This window comes from Lonchura striata, chromosome 25, assembly GCF_046129695.1.
Source record: "Lonchura striata isolate bLonStr1 chromosome 25, bLonStr1.mat, whole genome shotgun sequence".
Classification (NCBI taxonomy): Eukaryota; Metazoa; Chordata; class Aves; order Passeriformes; family Estrildidae; genus Lonchura; species Lonchura striata.
In genome coordinates, this window is record NC_134627.1 from 6,188,806 (window position 1) to 6,210,187 (window position 21,382).

General features: G+C 54.9%; 4 protein-coding genes and 1 pseudogene across 6 annotated transcripts; 2 read left to right on the forward strand and 3 right to left on the reverse strand.

The window, feature by feature from the left end:
* Window positions 1-48: 48 nt before the first annotated feature.
* LOC144247517 (amine oxidase [copper-containing] 3 pseudogene) lies at window positions 49-1,859 on the reverse strand (annotated as a pseudogene).
* Window positions 1,860-7,752: 5,893 nt separating this feature from the next.
* Window positions 7,753-12,334, reverse strand: PSME3 (proteasome activator subunit 3). The gene is made up of 11 exons (XM_021532849.3): window positions 12,207-12,334; window positions 11,655-11,687; window positions 11,274-11,336; window positions 10,740-10,844; window positions 10,393-10,441; window positions 9,684-9,796; window positions 9,132-9,200; window positions 8,897-8,964; window positions 8,688-8,742; window positions 8,416-8,502; window positions 7,753-7,972 (listed from the first exon to the last, which is right to left on the reverse strand). The coding sequence occupies exons 1-11, from the start codon at window positions 12,246-12,248 to the stop codon at window positions 7,892-7,894; spliced, it is 765 nt and encodes a 254-aa protein (XP_021388524.1). The 5' UTR covers window positions 12,249-12,334; the 3' UTR covers window positions 7,753-7,891.
* Window positions 12,335-12,475: 141 nt separating this feature from the next.
* BECN1 (beclin 1) lies at window positions 12,476-16,553 on the forward strand. Its single transcript, XM_021532838.2, has 11 exons — window positions 12,476-12,631; window positions 12,712-12,779; window positions 12,861-12,919; window positions 13,288-13,378; window positions 13,636-13,772; window positions 13,924-14,118; window positions 14,348-14,494; window positions 14,972-15,121; window positions 15,208-15,268; window positions 15,744-15,886; window positions 16,166-16,553. Exons 1-11 carry the CDS (start codon window positions 12,505-12,507, stop codon window positions 16,332-16,334), a joined length of 1,347 nt encoding a protein of 448 aa, XP_021388513.1. The 5' UTR covers window positions 12,476-12,504; the 3' UTR covers window positions 16,335-16,553.
* CNTD1 (cyclin N-terminal domain containing 1) lies at window positions 16,444-20,528 on the reverse strand. 3 transcript variants are annotated; one of them, XM_021532846.3, is made up of 7 exons: window positions 20,093-20,528; window positions 19,934-20,009; window positions 19,524-19,695; window positions 18,946-19,045; window positions 18,354-18,498; window positions 17,895-17,991; window positions 16,444-17,557 (listed from the first exon to the last, which is right to left on the reverse strand). In XM_021532846.3, the coding sequence occupies exons 1-7, from the start codon at window positions 20,262-20,264 to the stop codon at window positions 17,396-17,398; spliced, it is 924 nt and encodes a 307-aa protein (XP_021388521.2). In that variant the 5' UTR covers window positions 20,265-20,528; the 3' UTR covers window positions 16,444-17,395. The 3 variants fall into 3 exon arrangements, with proteins under 3 accessions (XP_021388521.2, XP_021388520.2, XP_021388523.2); XM_021532845.3 differs by having other exon boundaries at window positions 17,930-17,991; window positions 18,946-19,108; XM_021532848.3 differs by having other exon boundaries at window positions 18,946-19,108; window positions 20,093-20,410.
* COA3 (cytochrome c oxidase assembly factor 3) lies at window positions 20,484-21,213 on the forward strand. Its single transcript, XM_021532856.3, has 2 exons — window positions 20,484-20,786; window positions 20,861-21,213. The coding sequence occupies exons 1-2, from the start codon at window positions 20,549-20,551 to the stop codon at window positions 20,971-20,973; spliced, it is 351 nt and encodes a 116-aa protein (XP_021388531.1). The 5' UTR covers window positions 20,484-20,548; the 3' UTR covers window positions 20,974-21,213.
* The last annotated feature ends 169 nt before the right edge of the window (window positions 21,214-21,382 follow it).

Here is a 21,382-nt window from a genome sequence, read left to right on the forward strand (position 1 = left end):
TTGCAATGCAAGAAGAGGTTAGGAGAATAAAGAAGCAGAGTTCTGATGTCAGATATTAGGGACCGTATGGACAAGGAGGCCAACCTCAAAGCTCTGGGGCTTACCAGAACAATGGCAGACATTAAAAGAAGATCCAGACCTACCTCCGACATCCAAGTCCACCTTATAGTTGACAAAATGGGTGTGGATCGTACCCAGGGTGTGCTCCCAAAGCCTATTGCCATATCTCAGGCCATCCCCGTGGAGAAAGGATGAGCTGGGGTAGCCCGTGGCCTGCACCTTGCCCTCCAGGGCCCCGTTCTGGTAGAAGATGAAGTCCCACACGTAGTCGTAGTTGCCCACGGTGACAATGGACCGAACGACCAGAGCGGAGTTGACCAGCCCCCCGTAGTAGAGCGCCTGCAAGTTGGAGTAGTGGCGCCTCAGAGGGGAGCCCAGGTTCTGCTCAAAGATGCAGAGCGAAGCCTTCCTCTTCGTGGGCCTCAGGCTGTCCGACAGAGAGTGTGTGTCCACGTAGGTGGCCAGGTAGGGGCAGTCCAGCCCTCGCACCAGGGGCGAGGCGTAGCGGCCCAGGCCGAAGCTGCCGTCCATGTAGCGCGTGGACATCCCTCCCGGGCAGTTGGAGCCGTACACGGACAGCGCCTCCTGCACACCGATCTCATAGGCAACCCTCTCCCCCCTGTGTCGGATGTCAAACAGCCGCAGGCCTGTGCTCACGCTCATGCCAAAGGCAAAGCTCCAGCCCTGGAACACCACCTGGTTCTTCCTGACGCTGTAGCGGGGACCCTGCGGCTCAAACTGCACTGGGAACTGCGCCGCCCCAGGCGCTCGAGGCCTCATGGACGAGAAGTCCCCGTCCCGCGGCGCCTTCCTCACCTTCTCCACGCTGATCCGGCCCTGCACGTAGGCACTCTCCAGCTGCACCATGTCCCTGTAGTACTGCCCGTTGTAGAACACCCTGCTCACCGCCCACTGCGAGATGTCCAGGCTGCTGTGGTCCACCAGCACCTCCAGCCCCACCGGGTGCACAAAGAACCCGCTCACGTTCTGAAACAGAACAAACCAGGTGACCCGATCGCCAGACTGGAATCCACGGGGAGCAGCTGTCACAACTGCAAGATTGGTTCCATCATACTCCATAACCTGCTGCATGAAAGCTGGAGCCGAGGGAAACACTTGGCTCTTCAGAAATTCTCCAATCTGCTTGTATTCAACAGCCAGCGTCGGCCTGCGGTGGTAGGGCACCTTGCCCCCGTACTTCTGCACCGTCACGTCCCGGTGGTACGCCGGCCCCGGCAGCGGCCCCACCACGTACTCGCTGATGTTGGGCTCTGGCTGCTTCCCAAAGTACAGCACAGCCAGAGCCTCCCGGGGGGGACGAGCCCCGCCGCCGTCCAGGAACCGCAGCACCTCTGCCTTGGCGGGGACCTGCAGATCCACGGAGGCGATGCAGTTGTCCGAGGGTTTGGCACGGGAGGCGTCCACCAGCGGCACCCCGAGGTGTCCCTGCAGGTACCGCACCACCTGGGACATCTCCTCGGGTGTCAGGTCAGCAAACACCAGGCTCTGGCCATCCTCGATGTCCCCCTGCTCTGGGGGCAGGTGCTGGCAGCTTCTGGGGGTCCTTTCTCTGGTCAGCAACACGCAGACCAAGGCGAAGATTGTGGCTAAGGCCAGACCAAGGAGGACAAGCACGGTTTTCAAGTTCATGCCTGTGGCTGGTCCAGCAGTAGTCAGAGGCTTTCAGAGCAGCTTTCCAGCTCCTGCCCCTGTCAGTGTATGCTGCACTGGATGGATTAGCAGAGAAAGTACAAAAGAATGGGAGAGGCTAGGGGAGGAGATCTGAAACCCTTGGTGACCAGAAAGGGCAGATCGCCTCTCAGCTGAAGCCTCTTCTGTCCTCCTTCACGGCAGTGCCCTGAAAGAACTTGTGGAGATGTAGGGTCAGTGACTCAGACAAGTTGAACATAATTCCGTTACTTTTTCAGTCCAGCCTGCTTTCCTGAGGCTGCCTGTAAAAACGGAGATTCTGCAGTCAGCCTGAGGTGGCCGTGACCACTGTGACGCTCTGACAAGCTGGGAATTGTTGCCACACTACAATTTCACCTCTTTAAACTCACCGATTTTCCTTGTTTATCAGGCTGCTTCCTTGTAAACATTCTCCTTGGCAACACTATTCCAAGCTTGGAGTTGCTTCTTATTTAATTTTTTTCAGTCTTCTACATGGAAGCCTTTGCTGGAAACACATCCTTCTGTGTGGCAGCAGAAAAACTTTGGCAGGCATGGTGATGTAGCTCAGGATGAGAATCAGGCCCCAACGCGCTGTGAACAACCAACTCTTAGTTCACACCTCAGAACAGCTGTGAGCCAATTAATCCCCAGCACTGCACTGCCACAGGATCATCCATCCAACCTTTGTCTCTGCCTCCAATTCACAAATAAACTGAGGTGCAGCTTCCAAGAGGTTCCCTCGAGGACAGCACCCTGAACCTGCACCTGGCAGCAGCCGAGGGCAGTGCCCGCTCTCAGTGCTGCCAAGCCATGGTGCCCAGGCTGGGCAGCCACAGCTGCTCTCTGCCACCCCAGGGACAGTCCCTGCTGGCCTCACAGTGCTGCCCACAGGCACTGGCAGGGCAAGGCAGCCAGAAGGGCTTGGTGCTCCCTCCTGCCACGCAGCAGATGCTCGGGGTAGACAAGACTCACCACCCTGGCTACAGTCCCGGAGCTGGTGCTGAGTAGGACAAGGCATCCAAGAGAACCAGGGCTGGAGATTCAACCCAGTATTTCCACTCCTGCTGCCAGCTTCACCTCACCTCACCCTCCTCTTCTCCTCTCCTTGCATCAGTTTCCTGATGGGCGACAGCACCCACCAGCCCCTGGTTCTCCCTGTGCAGCAGACCCTGCCTGGGGCTCAGCCCTCTCTGTCCCCTCTGCTCAGACACCACGCTGGGAGGAAGAAGGCCACGTTGCCGTGGACACACTCCATTATCCTCACCACCACTGGCAGCCTGAACCTTCTTCAGGGCAGGCTGCAGCTGTGAGGCCAGAGACACACTCATCCTCTCTGTGCCAGCACACAGGGCTGGCTCTGCCTCGCCTGCCACCACGCCAGGAGAGCCTCAGAGCCACAGCACTGGCTGCTCAGAGTCCCAGTGCCAGCAAAGGGGCTCGCTGCAGCACAGACACAGCAATGGGCAGGGACAGCACAGAGCCAGAGCCATGGCTGCATGGACACAGCAGGAGCAAGTACCTGTTCTCACCAGCTCCCAGCAGCACAGTCAAATGCCTCTGAGTAACCCCAAACAAGGCAAAGCAGCACTGATTTCTAGGTCAGTCTTTCAATCCATGAAGTCAGCGAGGCTTCAAGGATAACCTGGGGTTGGGCTTGGAAGAAAAATTTCCTTTTGGTTTTGGCCTGGAACATGGTGCCCATTTCACATGGAGCACACAGCAGCAGCACTGCTGCCCTGGGTCAGGTCTGGAGCACACAGCAGCAGCACTGCTGTCCTAGCTCAGATTTGGAGCACACAGCAGCAGCACTGCTGCCCTGGTGCAGGTTTTGAGCACAGAGCAGCAGCACTGCTGTCCTGGTGCAGGTTTTCAGCACACAGCAGCAGCACTGCTGTCCTGGTGCAGGTCTGGAGCACAGAGCAGCAGCACTGCTGTCCTGGTGCAGGTCTGGAGCACAGAGCAGCAGCACTGCTGTCCTGGTGCAGGTCTGGAGCACAGAGCAGCAGCACTGCTGTCCTGGTGCAGGTCTGGAGCACAGAGCAGCAGCACTGCTGTCCTGGTGCAGGTTTTGAGCACAGAGGAGCAGCACTGCTGCCCTGGTGCAGGTTTGGTACATCCAGGACCTGCCTGTTGCCTCCCAGGAAAGGGACAATGTTTCTGCTGCCACACACACCAGCACAGCCAAGGTGAGACTGCAGCAGAACCTCCATGGCTGCACAACAAAGCTCCTGTGGACCTTTCCTTCAAGAAGCACACAAAGAGATCGTTCAGGTTTGACTTTGCCCCTTGGGTTTGCATTTCCAGTTCCTGTAAGCCACGGCACAGGCTGCAATTACAGAAGGGCCCTTTCCAAGCAGCACAGCAGTAGTTTAGGAGAACTCCACAGGCCTTCCTGCCCCACAAATCACAACTCAACCCTGCAGCTGGGCTGAGAGACATCCAGAAATAGACTGTGGGAACACTCCTGGCTCTCTGCATGTTGGGGGCTTGGAAAGAAGGAGAAACCCTAATCTGTACTGACATCCCCATGACAAACCAACCACAGCACACACCCCAGGGCTGCTGGATAAGGATGGCAGCTTTCTGCACTGCCTCTGCCCCACTGCAGAGCCTGTGCCATGGAGGCCTTGTCTGATACCAGGTTTTTTAGTACTGTCTGTTTCTGCTGGACTTTTCTAGCTCTGGTTTAGAGCTGTTTCAGAAGAAGCAAAACAGCCCTAAATCCACCTTCATCTTGCAGTAGGAATTTCAGGAAGCAGAGTAATTAACTAAGTCTGCAGAGCCAGAACCCGTGTCAATAGCTGCCTGATGAAAAGCAATGAGGGATCTTTGGGGGCCACACACACCATGGGATTGCTCATGTACCTTCTCCAAAAGTAGCCTGCAGCAGCTTAAAGCTAACCTAGAATTAAAGAAATTGCACGTCTCCGTAACAGCAGCATAACTTGTTTATGACCTGCCAGTGCACGTACTGCTTCCCACATGCCAGGTCCCAGTGTGATCAGCCCATCACTGACCCACATCCCATATGGAGTACTCACATCCTACCCATGTTTTATTTTGGCTACGTGGTTGCTTTTAGGCACTGCCCATCTTGTATTTGCTAAATTGCCTACATTCCCCAAACATAGCAAGGGAGCTGGGAGTGCTGTTTTTCACGCACACAGAAAGGTAGAGGTGGCAAAAAATAGCATCTGAAATTTACTGAAACCCAAACCAGACAGGTTTGGGTTGGGGAAACTCAGAGACAGTAACTGTGACAGCTGGAGAAAGGGCACAGGAGGAAAACCCCTGCCAACACTCCTGAACACAAGGACTGAGCAAGCCCCAGAGCCCAGACTTTAGAAAGCTCCCACTCCTCACCTCATGGGCTCAGCTTATGCAAAGCACAACAGTGGGACCTGCCTGACCCTTCTTCCTTTCCAGCTGTGCTGCTGGCAGTGCCTGTGCCTGCACACAGCTGCTGAGCCATTCTTCTCCTCCCCTGCACTTAAGCTGGGATGACTCAAGGACTGGTGAAGCGGAGCCCTGACTGCACACTGCAACTGCTCCCAGAAAACAAACCCTCCCCTGCTCCCACAGATGAACCTGCCAACACCTGCCAAGACAATTGTCCTGGATGCTCCATCTCCCATGGGAGTGCTGGCATTGGCTCCCTGGGAGTTTAGGTTTTCTGACTGTGGTGAGGAGCCCCTCGTGCTGCACCACACCAAGTCCTGCCAGCAAGTCCTTCCTTTGGGCTCTGCTCCAGCTGCCTTGGCCCTGAGGTCTGTTTGCAGCTCAGTGCCCCCTCCCTGCCTGGGCCTGGCACCTGCAGGGCTTTCCCACACTGCAGGAACTTCCCTGCACAAGTGGCTGCTCCCGTTCCCGACAGCCGGAGGTGCCGGAGCCGCGGCTGCAGGAGCTGCTCCCAGGGTGTGACAGGCTCTGCTGGCAGCAGCGTGACCAGGACAGGCACAACCCCAAACAGGCACCAAGCCCGGGAGCAGGGCCTGCCTCTGAGGGGCTGCAGCCAGGGGTAGGACACTCAGGAAAACCTCGAGTGTCCCTTGAGAGGCCTCTGTGTCCCAACATGCAGGGAAGGCAGGAACAGGATGATCCCCAGAAGAGCAGAGGGCACTGTGGCTGGGGACAGCAGGGCAGCTGCCTCTCCTTGGGTGCCACACACAGGGAGCAGCCAGGAGCAAGAGATGTGTGCCCCATAGACACAGTGACACCTGCCTGGCAGAGAAACCCTGGAGCAACTGCAGGCTCAGAGAAACACCACATCTATTCAAACTGGGACAGCCCAAGCCCCACACTGGGCTGAGATGGAGCAGATTGCATCAAACCCAAGCCCATCGGCAAAGTCATGCCCAATTTGAGGCGTGCTGATGGAACAGAAACAACCTACCCAGCAGACTAGTTTATAACAAAGAGGAATGAGGAGAATGAAGGGAAGGAGTAACTGAATGTGAGAAAGGCAGAGCCAGAACTGGACACTAAAACTGCATGGCCTGAGAGCCCAGCATCACACACAGGGGGCTGCCTTGAAAGAATTCCAAGTACCTTATTTTAATTTCTTGACATGGTAAAAGTTTACATACGTTCATCTCGCAAAGAAAGCTGAACAAATTAAAAGGAATCAATACAAAGAAACACAAGGGGAAGTGCTGCTCCCAGACAGCAGCTCAACGCAGTTGGTTTGTTACTGAATATTTATTAGCGGGAAGACTAAGAGTTGACTTACTACAAACAACAACAAAAGAGTCTATAGCAAGGGCCAGCAGCCCGCCACACTCTGGGCAAATCCCTGGGAAACCAGCAAGAGACAACATGGCTCTTAGATGTGGAAGCAGAGAAAAAAAAAAAACAACTAAAAACAAAGTAAAATAAAAAAATAAGGGAAGAAAGTTCATTCCATTTGTCACTGTTGTTACAATGAGATTAACACAACTCTTAAGGCTACTGCACAATAAGAATATACAGGTGTAACAGCGAGACCTGGGAAACAGCGAGGTTCCTGAAACAAATGATTTAATGTTCCCTGATTAGGGGACTTAAGTAGAAATACTATAAATAAGAAAAATTTGAAGCCTGCAGCGTTATGGGCCCACTTGCCACACACAAAAACTGACGCAATACAACCAGTCATTTCCAAAGGGGTTTGTAATGGACCACGAAATGTTCTGGCAGCTTCGAGGAGTCACGAGGCACAGGAGTGTGCCCTTTGCAGGGGAAAGACTGCAAGGTCTGCAAGGTACCAGGTGGGTATCAGCCACCCTCACCATCAAGCACCAGCTGTGGCAGCCAGCCTGCTCTGCCCAGGCACCAGGGAGCACTGCCAGGGACAGGGGAACTCAGTGTGATCACATGCAGAGATATTTTAGGACTTTAGCATCAGATCTCCAGCCCCTCCCTTCCCTCAGCCCAGGCAAAGCAACCCATGCTGAAGGGGCAACTGGGATGTGAAAGAACATTGGATTTAGCCAAGAAAGTGGCTCTAGTCAAATGGCAGAAGCCACCTGAGCTCCTAATAGCCAGGGCAGCACCAGCTCTAGTTCCAAGCATTTGCCTCATGCTCTGCACTGATCCAGACAGAACTGGTGAGGCAGAGACCTGTGGGGCAGGCTCTGCTGAGCTAGGAGAGAGCCAGAAAAGGGAGTGCAGATGGCTCAGTGGCACCAGAGCACAGCTGCCAAGGGGCAGGGTCCCTGGTCAGTGCAGAGCTGGTGGCAGAGGGACCTGGCCACAGCCAGCAGTGGGGACAGAGCTTCCCTGCTGTGGCACTGCCAGGCTGCCCTTGTGCTGGGCTGTTTGCCCTGTCCCAGAAACCCCAGTGCAGCCACCAGACAAGAGATGGGACAGGACAAGGGCTTGGTCTATAGTGTTGTTCCCACTCAGGTAGGAAGCAAGGCATGAAGGAATGTCCCTGCCTAGCTGCAGCAGCCTCTGGGGTGTCCAGTGCAGCATGGCCTCTACTACCAGTGACTAGAGGAAGAGGGAGAGCTCCTGAGACCTGAACAAAACCAATCACAAAACTAGGCAAGAATTTCTTTAAAGTTTAACTAAGAATGCAATACTATTTCCAGCCAGTTTCCCATCTCGATAGTCACGTAACAAACCAAGGCAATGACGGTCTTTAGTTGACTGAACAGTTCTCAAGTTCAAACGTTGACACTTAATAGAGGGTCTCAGCATTGCTGCTCCGAGGCCTCTTGATCTTCTCAATGTTTTTAAGGATCATGTCATGCAAAGTGACCTGCAAGAAGGAAGAACAGGACTCAGACAGGAAGCCAGCCATCCAGCTTTCACCATAAGCACTGGTTACCACAGCAGCACCACTCCCACCACCCTCAATCCCTGTGTGCAACCACACACATGGTTAAGGTATGGGCTTCCTTCAGCCACCCCTTACAAAAGCCAGTACATAAAATACCAAAAACATTGATTCAGAAACCCTAGGGCTGGCTTGTACTGTATGAAGAGCTTAGGATCAAATTCCCACAGAGGGGGCACAAATATTTAGCACTAGGGCCTGTGAAAACTGCTGAAACCATCTGCCCCTCTAGGAGATGGTGGGGAGCACTTCACTGGAGCCAAAGTGGGAAGCAGGCAGTCCTCCTCCAGGAGGGGCCATGCTCAGGGGGAAAGGGGAGAGGAGCAGCAGCAGGAGCACAGTGTGAGCAGTGTGCTTTCACTCACATATTGATTTCTCAGCTCTGAAATGATGAGGCGCAGGCTAATGTACTCCTTCTCGTCGATCTCGGTCACGGTGCGGCGATAGTCCTCCTGCCGGAGCACACACGGCTCAGCCCAGCTCCCACCCTGCCCTCCACAGAGCCCCAGTCCCTGTCTCATCCCCCCTCTTCCCCCAGGACCCTCAGCTCAGAAGGGACAGTGACAACGCAGCTCAAAGAGTCCCAAGAAGCAGCAGCAGCATCAACATGGAAATCTCCATGTCCCTGCTGACTTACCACATGAGGGTACTTGGCTATTTTGGAAACCAGCTTTGCTCTTGTGATATAGTATCTGGCAGGGAAAGAGAGAGATTAAAGCTCAGATAAACAGCACCACGATTATTTTCAGTTCCAAGCTGCCCTGTAACAACAGCTGGGTGACTCTTCCCTAACAGATTCTTCTTCCAAGCTGATCCCAAAAAAGAAGTCTGCTCTTGCATGCCTACCTAGAAATCTGGTCCAGGTAAGATGCTGCCTCGCTCTCCACAGTCCGAAGCTCAGCAACTGTTTCTTCCTGCAGGGGAGACAAGGAAGCTGTTAGGCTGCAGCTGGCCTTCAGGGCTCAGGAAGCATTGTCTCAGCAGCACCACATCAAGTTCAGGTTTGAGTTTTAAAATCTAGCCAACCCCACGACTGCAGCTGCAGAGATCCATGTCCCTGGAGCACAGAGCAGTGCCTTACCTGAATAGAAACACCAAAGTTGTTCCCATCCTCTATCCTGGGAATGAGAAGCTGCACCCACATTTTGACCTGCAGTGGAGAGATCACAGCACTGACCAATGCCAACATCTGCACAAAGACCTCTCTCAGGAATGCCAGCAAAAGCTCCCAGGACCCCGCCTTTGCAACAGAGCTCATGATCAACTGCTGCAGGTCCCTTATGCACCTGTAACACTTCCAAGATCACTTCCCACATGGCTGGGATGCCATATGGGAAGTGCATGCAAGCCAGCACAGGCCCAGCTTCCCATGGAAAGCTCTCCTCACCCTGGCAGGTGTCTGTGCCTGGGCAAAAGGGCAAAGCAACGCCTTGAGGCCTGATAACAGACATCCTTCTCCTTCAGGTGAACAATGGAGTTCCCCAAGGGCTTCACCTGCCTCCCAGCCCATCAGACAGGACAAAGTCCTGCTTTTCCTCATCTACAGCACAGAGGGACCTGCTCCTTCCACAGCTCCACCTCTCCAGGAGTAAAACCACCCCGCTGCCTCCCCTTACTCCCAGCTCACACTCACCGTATTGCACTTCTCAATGAGCAGCCTGATCTCTGGTTTCACTTTCTCAATGATGTCCACCAGCTGCTGGTTGCTCTTCAGCATCCCATTGGGCATCACAAACACTTTGGTACCTGTGGCAGAGACAAACCCCCAGCGTCAGGGACTCGCAGGAGCAGCTGCACCAGGGTCGGACTGAGGGGCCACCTGAGCCTCACTCATCTCCCACCAAGGCCAGAAAGGGACTGAGCCAGGCTATGGCCACCTGTAGGGAAGGGGAAAGGGACACGGGATAAGCAGTGACCACAAGGGAAGGAAAAGAGAAAACACAGAGCAGGACGAGACTGAAGAGCTCGAGGATGCTGAGCACAGAGGGTTTTCCTGGTGCACCCGTACGAGGAGTTTCTGTCTCAGCTTAATGCAAAGCCTGGAATCTTCTTCCAGGCAAAGAGAGGAACTGCACAGAGCCACCAGGAGATCAGCTGCCTCTGTCAGCAGGCCAAGATCCAGCCAAGTACTACTTATGTCTATCAGAGAAGTACTAATTATGCTTCTAAGAGCTGGAACCTGACTCCTCCACATCAAAACATCCGTAGGTCAGGCTCTGGCCTGTGTGAGCAGCAGCTGCTGGCAGGGCAGGGCAAGTGGGGCTTGCACAACTTGCATCTCCAAGGCTCAGTGCAGCAGTTCAGGGGGCAGGCAGCAATACAAAGGACTCGGGGATTCTTACCCTGAAAGGTCTCTTCATGGTCTTCCAGCTTCCTCTTTTTCATATTTGGCTAAAATATACAAAATGTTTTACTCACAAACTAGTTGTAAGCTGTAGAAGCGTTGCAAAGGAAAAAAAAGGAAAACTTAGAGCCCTGCCATGTTCCTGGTTTCTAAGCACTCTTCCTTAAATCCCAGGAAGAGCTGCAGACCAGTGTTACCTCCAGCAGACTTCCCAGGCTTGAGAGATCAATCTCTAAAAGCCTCTGGGCCAAGGCCTGTTATTAAATAAGAATATCCTAGCCCAGCACAGAACAAACCATGCAGTTTGAACAGAAGCTGGGATCACAGCCAAGAGAGTAACCTTACCCCATCCAGTCCATCATGGCTGTTGGTGAGAAGAATTGGGTCAGGCACTGGGAGGTTCATGTCCGAATGGATCTGAGTAAGATCATGAATATTCAGGATGGGCTCCTGCAAAGTAAAGCAGGTTTGTTACTCGATCATGAACTAACAAATTCTGCCACACTAAACACAATAAGACAAAAGATTCAAGACTCCATCTCGTCCAAAATTAGGCTGAATGAAGATAAAAGGTCTGGCAATAGGCTGTGGACACCCCACCCGGGAATGCCAGGCCATGGTGTCCCTGTGAGAGCCCAGCACTGCCAGGGACAGCCCACTGGGGAGAAAGATAAACGGGAGAGATGACACAAAGCAAACTGCAGAAGGCAGCACCCCTCCAGAGGCAACAGCACTGCAGTGCAGCTGAGCCACTAGCTGCTGCCTTGTGTCTCTGCACCAAGGTGAAATGCACAGAAAGCAGCCCTGAAGAGACCTGCCACAACACTTTCAAATGCAGCTGAAATTGTAAAAGGATACAGAGCACAGGGCACACCCTACCTTAAGGAATCCATCCAGTTCTAACAGCTTCTTTGGGAAAAAGTTTGCTACGAGGTCCTCAGCCTAAGAAAGAAAGAACAAACAGTGATGTGGAAGAAGGCCACGTGGCTCCCACCAGCAGGCAAGCACACCGGGGAAATCATCTGTGCACAAGCAGGAAGCAGAGAGAACACAAGTTCTTCCTGCTGCCAACCCCAAACAAAGCCCAGGGGAGGAGAAAGCCACGAGGCTCAGGAATCTCACTGCAGTGGGTGACTGATGGGGCATCACTTGGGTGTTGCTGGGTGTTGTGAAGCTTCCAGGGCAGGCTCAACACACAATCGAGTGTGCCAGAAAGATAAGGCCAAAAAACCTCTCTGCTGCTCGACCCGTGGCACTCACCTCACTCGTGATCCGCTCCCTGAAGGAGTCAACCTGCAGAATGGAACGGGGACAGGTCAGGGTCGCTCTCGCACAGCGCTGAGTCCCGCACCACCCTCCCGCACAGCTCCCGCTGTCCCGGGGGACCGGGAGGAGCCGCCAACACCGGGCGGGAGCGGCCCGGAGCGGCTCCGGGCGCCGCGGGGAGATGGAAACGGCGCGGCCCCCGCCGGGAGGGCCGATCCGCGGGGCGGCCCGGGCCGGCGGCCCCGCTGTGCCGGGCTGGGCTCGGGGGCGGCCGCGGCCAGCGCCGGCCGCATCCCCGCCCCCCCGGCGCCGCGGGGCCGGGCGGGGGTGGAGACACCGGAGGCTCGGCGGGGCGGGCGGGCCGCGCTCGGCGGCCGGGGCGGAACGGCCGGGAGGCACCGCGGGGCGGCCCCAAGCCCGCCCCGCCCCGGCCCGGCGCCCGCAGAGCCCGGCGCGGGCCGGCGGGGCGGAGGCGGCCGCCGAGCGGGGCCGGAGCGGGGCCGGGCGAGGCCGCGCGGGGCGGGGCGAGCGGCGGGGCGGGCGCACCTTGAGCTTCACCTCCGGGTCCACCTTGAGCAGCGAGGCCATGGCGGGTCCGGTCTCGGGGCCGCTCCGCTTCCCCGGGGCCCGCACCGGAAATGACCTCACGCCGCGCGCCCGCCAATGCCGCGCGCGCCCGCCGCCCGCGTGACGCGCGCGCACGCGCGCCGCCGGGTCCGGGCCGCCGAGCGCCGCCCGGGGCGGGGACGCGGCGCGGGCGGCCCCGCGCGCCCCGCCGGGACCGCGCCCCGCGCGCGCGTCACGTCCGGCGCGCGGCGATGGCGGGGCGCGCGCGCGCGGCGCGATGGAGGCAGCGCGGGCGGGCGGCGGCACCGCGCACGTCAGCTTCGTGTGCCAGCGCTGCTGCCAGCCGCTCAAGCTCGACACCTCCTTCAAGGTGCTCGACCGCCTCACCATCCAGGAGCTCACCGGTACCGCCGGGGTGGGGGGCCGGGGCCGGGCGGGGGCACGGGCCTAGGCCCGGGCCCGGCTGACGCCTTCTCTCGCACAGCCCCGCTGGTGAGCGCCGCCCCCGCCAGGCCCGGCGAGCCGCACGAAGAGGAGAGCGCCCTGACCGAGGTACGGCCGGGCCGGGCGCGGCGGGGCGCGGGGGCGGCTCCCCCGGGCCTGCCGGTAACGATGTTGTTTTCTTGCCGCCAGGAAGCCTTCGTGGAGCACCGGCAGGATGGCGTGTCCCGGAGGTTCATCCCGCCCGCCAGGTACAGCCGCTGCCGCATGCCCGGCCCGGCTGGAGGCCTGGCCTCCCCCTCCGGGCAGCTTGAGCTGCGCTGTGTCAGCGCCTCAGAAATGTCCCCCCATGGGGAAGGGTCACACTGGATAGCTCCTCTGAGCCCCTAGAGTTCCCCCTGCAGATCCCCAGGACCCTCGGGCTCCTTGGCAGTGCAAACACAGAACTGCAGAGTCCTCGGGGCACTGTGGGCCAGCCCAGACCCGACAGAGCCCCTAAAACGCGGGTTACCCCAGCCTCCTGCCCTCCCTTTTCCCTGAGCCAGCCCCAGGTTGTGGTCTGGTGCTCAGGCTGCCCCCCTCAGCACTTGGCACTCATGTCAGTCACGTTCTCTCCAAGAATGATGTCAACAGAAAGTGCCAACAGCTTCACGCTGATCGGAGAGGCCTCGGATGGTGGCACCATGGAGAACCTCAGCCGGAGACTGAAGGCAAGTGGGTCATGAGCTGGCAAACTCGGGTCCTTGGGGACAGAGCATTAGCTTTTCCTGATGCTCTGCAAAACTAAACTGCAAAGTTTCCCACGGCATTTGCCTGCCAGGGGCTTGGTTGGTGAGTAGTTGAGCAGAGATAAATTATTTCAATCAGTATTTGGCCTGCAAAGAAGATTCCTGCTAGCTGAAGCTGCTGAGCACCAGCAGGCAGCTGCCTGTGGGTTCACTTGTGCTAATGTGAGCCCTTCCTGCAGGTCACTGGTGACCTCTTTGACATCATGTCTGGGCAGACAGATGTGGATCACCCGCTGTGTGAGGAGTGCACGGACACTCTGCTGGACCAGCTGGACACACAGCTCAACATCACAGAGAACGAGTGCCAGAACTACAAGTGAGTGATCACAGTGACCCACGGCAGAGCTGCTGTAGCCTGAGGCACAATCTGTGGAGAGCTCGGGGTTGACAAGAGCTGCAGGGGCTGCCACAGAACTGGGGACTGGCAGTGCAGCACTTGTTCTGCTAATCCTGTTGTTCTCCTCTAGGAGATGTCTGGAGATACTGGAACAGATGAATGAGGATGATAAAGAGAAGCTGCAGACAGAACTGAAGGAACTGGCACTGGAGGAAGAGCAGCTGATTCAGGAGCTGGAGGATGTTGAGAAGAACCGCAAGATTGTGGCTGAGGACTTCGAGAGAGTCAGGGCAGAGGCTGAGAGGCTGGAGCAGGAGGAGGCTCAGTGAGTGAGCTGCACCTGCAGCTGTGGCAGGGCTTGGAGGAGTAGATAAATGAGAAACACGTAGATGGTAACATGAGAAACCTGTCAACGTGCCCAAATACCAGTGTATTTCGGTGTATTCTTCTGCTCTGTGCAGAAGGAAAGGTGGCAAAACCAAACTGGCCTGCAGAGCTGTCACTCTGAGGTAGAAGCCAGCACTCAGCACTTCTTGTCTCGTTTCTGCTCAAAGGTATCAGAAGGAATACTGTGAGTTCAAGAGGCAGCAGCTGGAGCTGGATGATGAGCTGAAAAGTGTGGACAACCAAATGCGCTATGCCCAGATGCAGTTGGATAAATTAAAGAAAACCAACGTGTTCAATGCAACCTTTCATATCTGGTAATGTAGACACTGGAATATTATATCTATTTTCTTGAAATCTGCAGTGTGAAGCTGTTTAAGTCACTGCATTTGACAGGAAAGGTGCAAGCCAGCTCGCATTTATCTCCCAGCAAAGCAATGAATGCCACCTCTCAGGGGTGGCAGGTGAGTCAAGTATGCCAGGCTGTGGGCAATGGCTCCCTCAGCAGCCCCAGTAACACTTTGGGGACCCCTGTGCCAGCCAGCAGTGACACTGGCATTGGGGTTCACTGAGCAGGCAGCTAAGAGAGGCTGGGTCAGGGTTTCTGTTGTGTTTTTATGACAGAAAGAGAATAAATGTTTGGTATGTACAGACACTTGTTAAGAATAGCCCCAAACTCTCCGTGTGTTTGGCTGGCACCGTGTCCCCTGTGCTGTTGGGACACAGCCTCTCTTTGGTTATCAGGCCAGGAGCTTTTCCCAGCCTAGCACACTTATTTATAATTCTTATCACAGGCACAGTGGGCAGTTTGGCACAATAAATAACTTCAGGCTTGGCCGCCTCCCCAGCGTTCCTGTGGAATGGAACGAGATCAACGCTGCCTGGGGGCAGACTGTGCTGCTGCTGCATGCCCTGGCCAACAAAATGGGCCTGAAGTTTCAGAGGTACCTGCAACACCTCACACAGATCATTTATGACCCAGAGGAAGACAGGCAGACTCGGGTGCCTGTGAATTCTGTCTTTTTTTCAGATACCGCCTTGTTCCCTATGGCAACCACTCTTATTTGGAGTCTCTCACGGACAAATCCAAGGTAAGAGATCCCAGACAAATCATGGGACATTGACCTTGAGTGTCAGAGCCCTGGGCACGCTGGGGATGCAGGAAACAAAATCTACAGGAAGCAAAACTCTGTGGATGTGGAGTCCAGGAAAGGTGGCTGCCCCCACTCCTCCAACGTGTAACATCTCACATCCTGCACGAAGCCACTGGTGCTGCCAGCCAGCAGTGTTAAAAGTGAGAGAACTGTTGAATGGCACACCTGGCCAGAGGCAGAGGCATGTTTTGGAGTGATTTGCAGGTAGATGGCCTGATTTGGGATTGGTGGAAGTCAGGAACACGTGCGTGCACATGGTAGGCACTTGCACAATACCAGCCACACTTGCCCTGTGCCACAAGCCATTTCTCAGCTTCCCATGACAAATTTAAGCCTCATGTGAGGCTAAAAAGCTGCAGTTACCATATCAAAAACAAGTGCTTGGAGTGCCTGATACAAATCTCTTTCCCAGGAGCTTCCCCTGTACTGCTCTGGAGGCTTGAGGTTCTTCTGGGACAATAAGTTTGATCACGCCATGGTGGCATTCCTGGACTGTGTGCAGCAGTTTAAAGAGGAAGTGGAAAAAGGTGAAACTCGGTTTTGTTTGCCTTACAGGTAAGTGTTGCCACAAAACTGTCAAATTCAGCCCTGTATGCTCTCCCTAGCACTGCTTGCTGTTTCAGATTTTTCAGAAATCATACAGAATTCTTACTGATGTGTGTTTGCTAGTTACAATGAAACTTAAAGCCAGCCCCTTGGGTGGAGCCCTGGGGCTTGCTCAAGTCCCTTTAAAATCAGGATAATGTTACTGTCAGAATTAAAATTTAGTGCTTGGTGTCATACTGAGATTAAATTTGCAATAGGATTACACTAATTAAAGCTGTTGTGATACAGGATGGACGTGGAGAAAGGAAAGATCGAAGACACAGGTGGCAGTGGTGGCTCCTACTCAATTAAAACACAATTTAACTCTGAAGAGCAGTGGACAAAAGCACTGAAATTCATGTTAACTAACCTGAAATGGGGCCTTGCCTGGGTCTCATCCCAATTCTATAACAAGTAACTGTGATCAGAACTTGGCCTGGCTGTGGAGTGTCTGCATTGTGTTGGAGAAAGGCAAATTAAGATGTCTCTTAATATTAACCAGTACAAAATGTTTACAATACCAAAAATCCACAAGACACTTTATTTTAAATGCCATTATTACAAGTAGTTTATAGAAAAGCAATATGCAAAGTTGTATCATTGAGTTGAACAGAATAAAACCCAGCTATTAAATGGATTCAAAACTGTTATTTTTGGGATTTATGGCCACGCATGTAAATAATTTTCAAACTTCAGAACACCCATCAGTTTGATGCTGCTCTGTTACAGCTAATGCCAGCTTGGAAAAGCAGGGCATTACAAACACAGTGAATAATGTGGGAAAACTGCCAGAACTCTGCCTGGTCATTAAAGAGTGACTACAGTTTAAAATAAAATATTTACTAAGTCATATCAGCACTTCTTTGTGCTGCTGCACTTAGCAAGGTTTGCTACCATGACAGCAGTGTAATCCCTCCTGCAGCCTGTTCCTGCACAGGGCTGTGCTGAGGCAAAACTGAAATTATTCCAGGCTCCAGGTGTTTGCAGCCAGCAGTTCCTGGCACTTGCAGGGACACCCAGCCTGGGCACTGCTGTGGTGACAGTCACAGAGGGGACAATCACAGGCAGCTGAGACAGGGGTTTTACAAAAGCAGCAGCAGGGGACAGAGTAGCCCCGTTTGTGAGAGCTGGCCCCAGCCAAGCACCAGGCATGGCAGCACCTTTCAAACACAACTACTCTGAGAGGTCTCTTTGGCTAAAGGGAACTTAAGATTCAAAACTTTAAAAGATGCAGCTTTTACAATAAAGCTTTTAGGGCATTTCTGAACACAATGGTGCTGTTGGGCCTCCTTCCTGGGCATGACTGTGATGCCTGGCAGGACGAGCTTTGCTGATTAACACGAGACTGATGGGCTCTTCCAGAATTCAGGTAGCCCCGAGCTGTGCTGGGTGCCTGGGCAGTGCCACAGAGGGAGGGACAGTTGTCAGCAGTGGGGCAGTTCCTGCTGCTGGGCCAGTGAGTGGATGGACAGGGTGGTTCTATTTCTGAGGAGGAATTCTGTCCTCAGGAGATTTGGTCCCACACTTGCCACGGTGCTGCTCGGGTGTGGTGCTGCCAACAATGCGCCTCACCACAGCGTAGGAGAACTCCAGGATGCTTTGTGGGGTAATGCCAGTGATGAAGTTTAAATGCTCCACAACCTGGAAAAAAAAAAACATAGAGCACCTAAATGCTATGAATTTACAGACTGACAAGTGTAACTGCTCCATGGGCAGTTTCACAGGGAGTTGTCCCACGAGATTGCTGCTCTACCTGCCAGTGAAACATTGTGGGGTTTTCTTGTGGCTGTGGAGCACTGAAGGTGAGGACACTCAGCAGTGCCACCACACAGAACTTCCCCATGCCCTCAGCTCTGACAGAAGCCTCCTACTAAAAAGCCAGAGGTGTCCCCTCCCTCGTGCAGCCCCACTTGCTGTGCTGGAACAGATAAACCACCTTGGCACTGTGTTCCTGTGGAGCCTTCAGCAGTGACTGTACCTGCTCCCAGTGCCCGGGGCTCAGGATGAACACACCTGTACTGATGACTCCAACAGCCAAGAGCATGAAATCTTCCTTCACTGTTAAAAACTTGGCTCTGCAGGAGGAAAAGCGTGTTCAGGTGTAAAACGCTGCCTCACAGTTCAAAACCTCCTGCTGGTGCAGTTGCCAGTGCCCAGGACGTGTTGGCTTATTCAGGCCAACCAAAGCCCAACACCAGCAGCTGAAACTGACAGTGCAAGGCTGGATTTTAACCAAATTAAACTCTCCTTGCCCTTGAAGCAGCTGTGGAAAAGCATGTTGCTTTGAACTGGTATGTTTAGAGTCAATGGTGAATGCCCCCCTGCCAAACTAGTTATTTTTTAATGCCCCCAAAATGAGAGCTATGCTGCCATTTATTAGCTTTTTGTCAAGGGTTTTAATTTCAAAGGGGTATTTTAAGTGATTGTCAGGTCTTACATCTGCAGTTTGCTTGGGGTGGAGTTTTCGATGGCGATCTTCAGCAGAGTGTCATAGATGGTCTCTCTGGTCAGGTAACAGAAGTCCAGCAGCTGCACGCACAGCTGGTGTAAGGGTTTGGCAGGAAGCAAGCAGCCATTGTATCCTGGAGGAGATCACACCATCAGTGCCACGTTTGGGGTCACGAAATTGAATTGGGAGTCTTAGATACCATAAGGGAGAGAGAATTCTGAGACAACTGCCCTGTCTCAGAATGCCACAGGATCACTCAGCCTCAAAATAATTTCATTCTGAAATTCAGGCTGTCAGATGTGGGCCAAGAAAATGCTGAGTGATTGTAAAAAATGTGGCCTGGCACCACATTTGGGGGCTTTAAACTCTTAATCTTTTACTGAACGAGTCATGTTGGCTGTCCAACAACATTCATCACATTCTAAAAAGGGCGAAGTTCTCATCTAAAAAGTGAATCTCTGGACAATCCGAACATTTCCATGTGCAAAAATCTATTAATACAAGACATTTTGCTTCAGACCAGGAAGAGCTCTGTGACCCTACTAAAAAACTTCCCTTTCTCTCTGACTGCTACTCTCACCTAGAACCTCCAGAAGCAATTCCACGTAGGCCAACGGAGTTGACACATTGATGTGGAAGTGCAGAGTGTTTAAAACAGCAAGCTCCGACTCCAGCAATTCCTGTTTAGTGTAGGAGTATTTTAAGGATTGCAGAAATGTTAAAGCTGTGTCATTGGTCACTCTCTAAAGAGGAAAAAAAGAGAGACAAAATGTCTTCCAGGAGTAAGGCACTCTGTGGGACAAAGTGCTCTGTCACCTCTGTCCTCCTGCCGAGCTGGCATAGGAAATCCAGCTCTGACCTTCCCCACAGCTTTCACCTCAATAAACCTTCCCCAGGCAGGTGTGAACCCCTGTGGACACATGATTTTTGACAACCACAGGCTGAGATGTTCCTGTGCTTTTTATCCCCTCAGAACTGGGAACACTTCCCAGCAAATTGTTACTGGATGAGCAATTTACCTACCTTAAAGGGAATGTTGTGTCCTTGGCATTTCATTATCACTACTGCCTTCCAACAAGGAAATCTATTTTTAAGAGAGATTAATAGACTGCAGATTTCACCACAGTGCTAGAGCAAGGACAGGCTGAACTGGCTTACACTGTAGTGCAGAGAGAGTTTGCTGGCGAGCTGAACGCAGGACACGAGTCTCAGGACAAAGGTGTTGGTGATCTGATCCCTCACAGAGCTCCAGCTGCTCCTCTGCCCCTGGTCACGACCTTCAGTGCTCTCTCTGTCATCCCTCATCTGTTCTACCTGCTTGATCATAAACCTGCAAAACCCACAATTGCTCTGAGAACGTTCTGGCAGCTGAGAAAAATGAACAAAGGCAATTCCACCTATGCTTAAGAGTGTAGGTGGAAGTAGTAATTCGGATTAAATGAATGAGGAGACAAAGCCCTCAAGACGCATATTGGCCTTGTGTGGTTTTGGGACAGAGTGGGACAGGGCATGGGCAACAGAACCCCACCAAGGAATGGGAAATGTGCTGACTGCTCAGGACTCGTTACCGTTCAAGTAACTCCACTGCCTGGTACCGCGTCGACTGGTCCAAGTGCCATTTTTCAGACAAAAGGAATATAAATTCTGCAAAAAGCACAGCAGTCACTCATTTCAGGCTCCCGGTACAGCCATCACCTGCCCCGGGAGCGGCTGTGGCCAACTCTCACCCACGATCCGTGTCTCTTTGAAGTAGCCAGCCTGCTCCGGCAGCTCGCTCAGGTACTGCTCGTTCTCCGTGGCCAAGTGGATCAGCGTGTCCTCGATGATTTCAGGAGCAACCCCGCTGAACACGGGGCCCGAGTCTCGGCCCCGGGGCTCCAGGGGCACCTGAGACCCCATGGAGCGGGCCAGGGCCGAAGCTGTAGCGACAATGATTTCAGCAGCGCTGTGGGGAGAGGCCGGGCAGGGCTCCGAGAGCTCCCGATGGCCGCGGGAGGCGGCACCGAACCGAACCGAACCGAACCGAACCGGGCCGGGCCGGGCCGGGCCGGGCGCTCGGGGCCCGCGGGGCCCGTCACGTGACCCCGCACCGCCAATCAGCAGGCGCCGATGCCGCGACCGGCACCAACCGCTCGACGGCGCGCGCCGCCCGCGCCCTCCGATTGGCCGGCGCCCCCCGCCGGATGTGGCGTCACGGCGCCGCGCGGAGACGGCGGGGCAAGATGGCGGCGCCCGGCGAGCCGGGGCAGGCGGCGTTCGCGCGGAGAATCGACCCGGCCCGGGAGCCGGGGCTCAGCCCCGAGCAGCGCCGCCTCATGGCGCAGGTGGAGCACGCCCAGCGCCAGCGCGTCCTGCAGCGCCGGCTCCGCAGCCGCAATGTGCTGCTGGCGCTCGGCATCGGCGCGGTGACGTTTGGCATCTGTATCCTCTGGGGAACGGTGGGGCCGGGGGCCTCCGGGGCCGCGCCCGCAGCTTTTCCTTAACTCCCCCCGCAGACGGCTACACCTTCTACTCGGTGTCGCAGGAGCGGTTCCTGGACGAGCTGGAGCAGGAGGCGGAGGCGGCGCGGGCGCGGGCCCGGGCGCGGGCCGAGGGCGCCGCCAGCTGAGCGGGATCCCCGGCCCGGCCCGGCCCGTGACTGAGCTGCCGCCCTCGCCAGGCACGACGGGCCTCGAGGCAGATGCGCCTGAGGGCCTCGGGCCTGCCCCGGGCTCTGCTTTGGCCCGGAGAAGGCCCCGGGGCTCCCCGCAGGCCGGGACCCCGCGGGCAGAGCCGCCCCGGGCCGTGCCCATGGGAAGGACGGGGGCGCCCGGTCCCACCGCTGCCCACAATAAATCCTCTCCCTGGAGACCGCGTCAGCGCCCGTTGTCACGGATCTCTTGGGCTGAGCCCAGTTCGGGGCAGATGAGGGGGGGTTTTGTGTTTACTCTTTATCCTCACACAGTGAGGCAAGCAGCCGCCATCCTGCCCGACAGACACACACGCAGACCCGTGGTTTGTATTCAATCCTTGTTTAT